The 8,229-nt window shown below is 29.3% G+C and overlaps 1 protein-coding gene across 1 annotated transcript; it reads left to right on the top strand.

The window, feature by feature from the left end:
• The first annotated feature begins 39 nt into the window (after nucleotides 1–39).
• Nucleotides 40–4,153, top strand: LOC136797178 (cytochrome P450 4C1-like). Its single transcript, XM_067053010.1, has 5 exons — nucleotides 40–189; nucleotides 1,645–1,713; nucleotides 1,832–2,003; nucleotides 2,962–3,132; nucleotides 3,932–4,153. The coding sequence occupies exons 1-5, from the start codon at nucleotides 115–117 to the stop codon at nucleotides 4,081–4,083; spliced, it is 639 nt and encodes a 212-aa protein (XP_066909111.1). The 5' UTR covers nucleotides 40–114; the 3' UTR covers nucleotides 4,084–4,153.
• Nucleotides 4,154–8,229: the final 4,076 nt, after the last annotated feature.

The following is an 8,229-nucleotide window of genomic DNA, read 5'->3' as shown; positions in this document are numbered from 1 at the left end:
GTTAAAATATTACTTTTACCACTACTTATATAGTTTATTGTGAAAAACATTTATAAAATTTTAATCTTGATAGGTATAAAGAAAAAGACAGCTTTTTTACAACTTCTCCTTGAAATGAAACAGAATAATGCTCCAGCTTTCAGAACTGATCAAGATGTACAAGATGAAGTTATCACATTTATGTTCGAGGTAAGTTTCTCAATGATAAAATTTCAGAAATATTTTGTAATTATATTTCTAATTTCCAGACAAAAATAAATTTTTTATACCACAGTTGTAAAAGAAAGAATATCACTAGAAATGTATTAAATTGATTAAAACCGCTCTTTTTAAAAATTTAGTTTAAAATTCAATTACTTGACTCATATCTTGATATGGCTATTCCATTTGTGACCTACACAAAATTGAAACTTTTATATTTTCTTCCATCTTCGTTTTATTAAATAGGCAAGGGTCTGTATTTTATATCAATTACTTTACTACTTGATATGTACCTGGACACAGAAAACTTCTGCTTAGTCACAGCGATATTAACAAGAAAAAATACAACTTAAACTATTATCTACCTGACATGAAACTTCCACTCATATCGAAAATAGAAAAGATATGCTCATATGTTGAGTACAAAAATATATGAGGCTCACTGAAGTATCCACAAACAATGTAAGTAACAGCAATTTAAAGGATGTTTTGAATGTAGACTATGCAATAACAAAGACTAATGTAATAATATCTAATGTTGATGACTACACAAAATTCTAGCTTTTCAGGTAATAAAATAAAATTTGACATAAATGATCACTCTGCAATAGTTGAAAACATCTGACACTCAGAGTGTTTCGTCTTCATTGATTTCTCTACACTTAATTATGCTAATATACTATCTCCACTACTGATGCAGTATTTCCGAATTTCAAAATCTTCTCTAATTAAAACATATGACTTTGTGTTTGTATCTTCAGTTCCACCTATTTCATAATCGAATATGTTAGAATAAGGTGTAGATAGTTGACTGTAGATTACTGATTGGAGAAGTTTGTCGGGGATGTGCGGTCAGCAAAGAACAACATAAATAAACAAAACCATATTTTATTTTATAAATAAATATTATTTTGATATTTATGTTGTTCTTTGCTGACCGCACACCCCCGACAAACTTCTCTAATCGAATATGCTAGAGCTTGAACATAAGTCTAAAAAAAATTAACTATTCTTGTGCTTAGAATGTTAAATCCAAGATGAAAATGTTAAATCCAACCTCTTTTTTTCTGCTGGGGGTATTGCTGTAGCTGATTCTCTCTTACTAGATTCTTTCTTCAATATCATACTGAAAACTGCTAGGCAATATCAATGATAGAAGTCATGTTTTCTTGTACTATACCTTTACCATAGCCTTTCCATGAAAATGATGACTCTTGAAAGGCTAGCTACAAGATTCTGAAATATCAGGACCTTCACCTTTCTCATGGCTATATTTAGCTCAGTATAAATAATGCTCCAAATAGTCAATCATTGACTCCATGCAAATGTATCATTTCTACAAAATAAATTAAAAGAATTACTCATATTTGATAAAATTAAGATAAATATTCATCATTCAAAGATCTTTGTAAACAATAATAATAATGCTTAAATAATTTTTAGGGCCATGATACAACAACTATGTCTTTAACTTTTACAACTTGGCTTCTCGGAACCCATCTAGATGTACAGGTATTTGAAGTTTTTATTATTTTATTTAATCAATAATATAATTTAAGATGAAAAAAAAAATTATCTTTAAATATGTTCCTCTAACAATGAAAATATTAACAAATCAATAAATTCACAGGAAAAATTGTATCATGAAGTGTCAAATATTCTTCAAGGTAAAGAAGAACCATCAATAGAGGACTATAGTGAAATGTTCTATTTGGAACGAGTAATTAAAGAGAGTTTAAGACTGTATCCATCAGTTCCAACCTTCTCACGAGAGGCTACTGAAGATATTTTCCTTAAATCAAGTAAGTATCTTCATGAACAAGAAATTTACCTCATCTTTGGTAATTTAATTTATCCCTCTAATGTTCTTACATCTGTGTGTAAATAGAGTTATGAGTACTATTAACTTTTCAGCAGCTTTGTACTTTCCCATTTCTACTCTAACTCATATTCTTGAAGTTTTCCGTCATAGTTATTGTTACAATAGACAATAACAGAAATATCAACTCAATTACTTAAGATCCAACAATTTTTCAAAACTGAAACTGCAAAAAATATATGATTAATTAAAACCACTTGTTTTTTTATTTTATAAAAGTATTAGAAGTAATTATCCAATTGAAAGATTTTGATTGAGTGACCAAAGTCTTCCAAGGAAAAGTTGGTTTGACGCAACCAAATTTATAAAATTTTGTTCTATAATATAACTGATTGTATAATTAATACCACAATAAATTTATGGTGTTTTCTAAGAAAACTAGAGCTCTTAAGATAAACCAGTTGTGTGACATATTAAATAAAGGAAAAAATCTGTCCAACCCTATAAGGATACCATAATGAGTTATTGGGGTACATATTTCAACTATAGTTTTTTCTTTCAGTACTCGGTGATAAGAAGTTTCCTAACAAGTATTAATAAGTTAGCTTTTAGCACAACATTTACTATAATATTTAAGCTATAACAAAACACAAACATGATAAATGAATTAAAATAGTAAAATGTTTAAAACTTAGATCAATATTTAAAATATTCTTAAGTTATTAAATACTGCAATAGAATAAGAAGGTATTTACTACATGAATAGTATAATAAATTAATTCATTCAATGATCCCTTAACTTCAGTGGAGTTCTATTATTTATACTTGTTGTAATTAACTCAATCTTAAAAATTCTAACAATGTCTTTTGTATTACAACTTTGGAACACATCAGCTTCCCCAAATATTCATATACAAAAACATAAAGGTATTATTTTCCAGGTGGCATCCTAGTTCCTAAGGGAACACATATCATACTGGCTATTTATGAGTTACATCGGAGAGAAGATCTATTTCCAGATGCAGAAAGATTCAATCCCGATAGATTCCTTGAGCCACAAAAACACCAATTCGCTTATTTACCATTCTCAGCAGGGCCTAGGAACTGCATAGGTAATCTTTTATACACAGTAAAATATTAGTATTATTGTTAGTACCAAGCCTCCAACTTTCTCCATCTGATCCTGCTTAAAACTCTATCACAAGTTCCAAACAAAAAATAATTTTTTTAAATATTAAAAGTTTGATTAGGTATATTCATTTCCAAACTCATTTTGACCATTATAAATACATTAAAAATAATTGTCACAATTATCAACTTTACATACACTATGATAATAATAATGTGCAAAATTTTGGAATTTATTTTCATAGACTTTAACTGGATAAGGTTATTTTTATGACTTAAATTTTGTTATAATTATTACATACAATCTATTTCACTTGTATTATGTATACAACCATTAAAATCAGTCTAATCCTAATACTTTTTGATCACAGAAACCTAACAGCCAAAAGCGTTATAAGAAATATTATAGAAGTGTTCATTTCCAAACCAATAATTTTTATATACTAAAATAAAATTAGCTATTGAAGAGTGAATTTTAAATATACACTTAATCAATGTTTAAAGAAAGTTTTCACAGTTTCTCCAAAGAAAAGGAGCTCTGATTAGATTAAATGATTTGAAAAGAAGAATGGATTGGTTAGTTGAGTATTTAACTTTAAATTTAAATCTTAGAACCTATACATACACACACTACCTATTAATAGGAAAAAAATCCTTTATTATTAGTTGGTATGTGTTCACCTACCATTATTTTAACTCTATCACATTTTTAACAGATTGTGATAAAATAAAGAAACTATTTAATATAAATGTAAAATTATTTAAATTTTATTCATATTTCAGGTCAAAAATTTGCAATGCTTGAAATGAAGGTGATCATTTCTAATCTGGTATTGAATTACAAAATAAAATCTGAGCAAGATATGGTACTCAATCCAGAAATGCTTCTTCGCTGTGAAAAAGGACCTAACATTAGTTTAACACCTCGGAATTGACCAATTTTAATATATATATGTACTAGAAATAAAATAGGTTTACACAGTGAAACAAGTTTCATTTATTTGTGTTCTTTAATTCACTGACACCTTTTTCCATCTCCACATGTATACTAAAACTTTCAACTCCTTCTGAAACATATTTAACTTTTAATATGTAACCTAATTCATTAAATTTGTGATTTTTTACCTTTTATTATGTTTATACAATGTACAATTTACACAAAGAAATAACAAATGTAAGAAGTGTTATGTATTGTCTCGGGATTTAGTCGGAATGCCAGGATAATCACTGAAGGCAATTATCCAAAAATATGTTAATTAATTTATATTGAGTCCTGCAAAATATTATTATAATTGGATTCTTTTTCAAAGGCTTTTTGTGTGTTTACCAATTAAATGCCTTTATATTTATAAAATGTTGTTACCATTAATTATATAATATAATAACGGGTGGTACTGTTTAATATAATAGTAAACCACACATTAGGAAACTAAGTATTTATTTACAATTATTGATAAATGATGTTATTAAAATGATTGAAATGATTCAGATAAATGGTTTGCCATAAAATATGATAATTACATTATTACCTAATATATATAAATCTGAATGAGTGCTGAGTTGGTTGATTCATGCCATTTTGTGTAGTAACGTAAGTGTCATCTTGTTCATAAGAGATGGTGTCTCATAGCTGTTCTTAGGACTTCGTCTAGTCAAACTCCAACTTCCCTCTGTTTGGTTTTCTCACTTCTGTATCTTTGTCTTCAATCTGTTCTCTTTACTTCTGCCCCACTTGTTTCAAAAAGGGGCATCACCTTTTGAAAATCTTATTTTCTCATTGGCTATCATGTTTCCACACCCACTAGGTGAGCAGCCCTGAAAGGGGGTGGGAAACAGAAATGATCACTTTCGGTCTTTACCTGCCTTAAAACCTTTTACCCCAGGTATCAACAACTGGTATAGAAGACTAATGTGGGATACAAACACAAGTGCCCCTGTGTGTGTTGAAAGGGGTATCCAGGGCTAAATCATATAACAATATTTACCATATTGTTGTTGTCGGAATGTAAAAACTTCGATACATAGCATAAGTTACAACAATTACTGAAAATTTAAACATAGTATACAATTTTCCTAAAGAATTAACCAAAATAATTTCTATTAGTATAGTAAATTTCATGTTTTAAATGTTTCTCCCTTAGAGTGCACCAAAAAAGTTCTATTTTCATTTTTTTTTTATGGATCATAACTGTCAAATGGATGTTTGTTTGATTCAAATAATATGGACAAAAATGTTATATATATTTTGATTTAGGTAATTAATTAAATTATAGTTTGATATTTTATTACAATTTTAATATAATATCTAGAAAAACAAAAAATGATGGGAAGTACATCAGGATGTGCATACCTTATTTGTCGATTTCAAAGCAGCCTCTGATTCTGTAGACAGGAATGGTCTTTGGAAGATCATGGCTTAGCTGAGATCCTCAGGAAGTTAATGAGACTGTCTGACAAAAGTACATAGAAATGCGGAGATGCAAGAAGTTTCAGATGCCTTTGTCAGAACAGGTCTTAGACAGGAAGGTGAACTCTCACCAACAACATTTAACTAATTTAAAAAAAAAATAGATTAGAAGAACATCATGTAAAAATGGTCATGAGCACCTTAGAATGAAATAAAAAACCCTTGCGTATGCAGCACAAAATGAAACATAAAACCACTTGGTCCTAAGAAGTAACCAAGAAGACAAATTAAATTTTTTTTTCTACTATTTAGAGTACCTTTTTTTTATTTCCACCCTAACCATCTTCCTACAATCAATATATTTTTTATTATTTACTTATAGAGTAAAAAAAAAATAAATACAAAAAATCTAACTATTATATCAACCATCTGAGCCCCACCATGCAATGGTCCTTATGCAACATGGAATAAGGCCAATCAGGTATTGAATAAAAAATATGGATGATTGAGATATTATTTGAAATGAAATAAAATAGCCTTTTATTTATGCAACAAATTAAAATCATACAAAATACAATATAAACATTTAAGAAGATAGAAATAAAATACTTTTACACACTGAAACAAGTTTCATTTATTTGTGTTCTTTAATTCACTGACACCTTTTTCCATCTCCACATGTATACTAAAACTTTTGAAATCCTTCTGAAACATATTTAACTTATTATCAACTTACACAACTTTTTACTCTCAACCTCATTCTTCAACTGTTGAAGGTAGGTTCCTGATTTTAAGTCATAAATATAAGTGAAAGAGGAGAAGTTGTTTGTAAAAAAGGATTTTTAAATTTAGGATATAGAAAAAAGTTATATGTGACAAGGGCAATTAGCCTGCAAATTGAGATTTTAAAAAAATAATGACATCAATATTGAAGTTTGTATCCTTTAGAATGGCCTGAGGGTCGAAATGTTGGAAAGTTATTAAAGAATAAAGGTTGAGAGTAAAAAAGATCAAAATTGTGTAAATTGATAATAAAATAAACCACTCTCAAACAATCATAAAATAAATAATTAATCTCATATTTAACTTTTAATATGTAAACTAATTCTTGTATAATAATTAAAATAATTTCCTAATAATTTTATATAATACTTGCCAAAACATTAACTTCTATAAATTTTCTTTCCATCGTTCAATTCCGCCAAGGAAACAGAGATATAGAGAAAAGTTATATTCATTTTCTTTCTCGATGATTTGGTTTACAGTATGAATGTGGTCCACTGTCGAAAATCCCTTCCTAAAACCTGTTTCTTCTTCCTTAACACATTCCATTATTTTTTTTGTTAGCCGTTGATTGAGAACACTGGTGAAAACTTTTGACATAGTAGAACAGAGGAAGATAGGTCAATAATTCTTTATATCATACTTGTTGCCTTTTTTATACAGTAGAATTATTTTTGAGATTTTCCATTTTTTAGGTATTGCTTCTTGCTCAAGAATCAAATTAAACAATTTTGTTAGTTCTTTAATTAGAATATTCTCTCCTGCTTTTACAATTTCATTACTGATGTTGTCCGGCCCCGGAGTCTTCTGGAATTTGAGTTTTTTCAAAATATAAGCAACTTCTTCTTCCATTATTGGTGTAGCTTCCCCTAAATTTTTGGCCATTAAATTTGGGAGATATTATTTAGTGAATATTAATTAATTATATTAATTGTTACAGCAAAATTTAGCAATTAAATATACTGCATCATTCTGAATAAACTGAATAATGACCTGATCAACAAGAGATGGCACTGACAATGATTAATTAAATAAAAAAATAGGGAAAAATATATAATAATAAGGACAAATGAATACATCAGGATTAACTTAAGGATATTAGAAACAATATTAAGAAGAATTCATCAATGATCTTCAGCGTGAAATTAATACTTAGCACAAATAAAATCAATAAACTTACATTGAAAGAAATAAGCACTAACTTTCCTCAAGGGAATTGTCTTACGACATTACTTTTCCTTCTGAATCTATTGCTTCACTAAAGATAAATAATTGGCTAATCCTGATTTTTTCCCTCTGAACACTTCCCTTTCACGCCTCGATAACCTATCTTCAGATCATAGTCCACTAATCCTAACTATCTCCATATCCCCAATTCCTGTACTACCACCACCCTCATTCATAAGGGGCCCAGTAAACTGGAATTCCTTCCGCTGAATCTTAACAGACCAAATCGATCTTAAAGTTTCCCTAAAAACCCCTGAAAACCTAGATGACGCAGTCCATTCTTTCTCAAACCTTATCCAACAAGCTGTGTGGTCTGCCTCCTCACCCTATAATGTCCCCAGTAAACGCAAGACAAATCCTCAACCACAACATCTCAAAGACCTCATTCAAACCAAGCGCCAGTACAGAACATTATGGGAACGCTCAAGACATCCTTCTGATCATCGCACATATAACCATTACTGTAAACTCATTATGAGAGAATTGTCCAACCATCGATCCGAGTCCTTCAATTCCTACCTCTCTTCCCTTTCTTCTCATGACAATTTCCTCTGGAACATGACCAAAAGAATCCTAAAATCCAAACATATTTCCCACCCCCTTCGATGAAATGATAGCACATGGGCAGCATCCGACAAAGATAAAGCCGAAGAACTAGCCATTC

This window comes from Halyomorpha halys, unplaced genomic scaffold (genome assembly GCF_000696795.3).
Source record: "Halyomorpha halys isolate HHAL.00 unplaced genomic scaffold, Hhal_1.1 Scaffold1530.1, whole genome shotgun sequence".
NCBI classification, from domain to species: Eukaryota; Metazoa; Arthropoda; class Insecta; order Hemiptera; family Pentatomidae; genus Halyomorpha; species Halyomorpha halys.
Note: the sequence above shows the minus strand (reverse complement) of the source record. Positions and strands in the feature narration are given on the sequence as shown.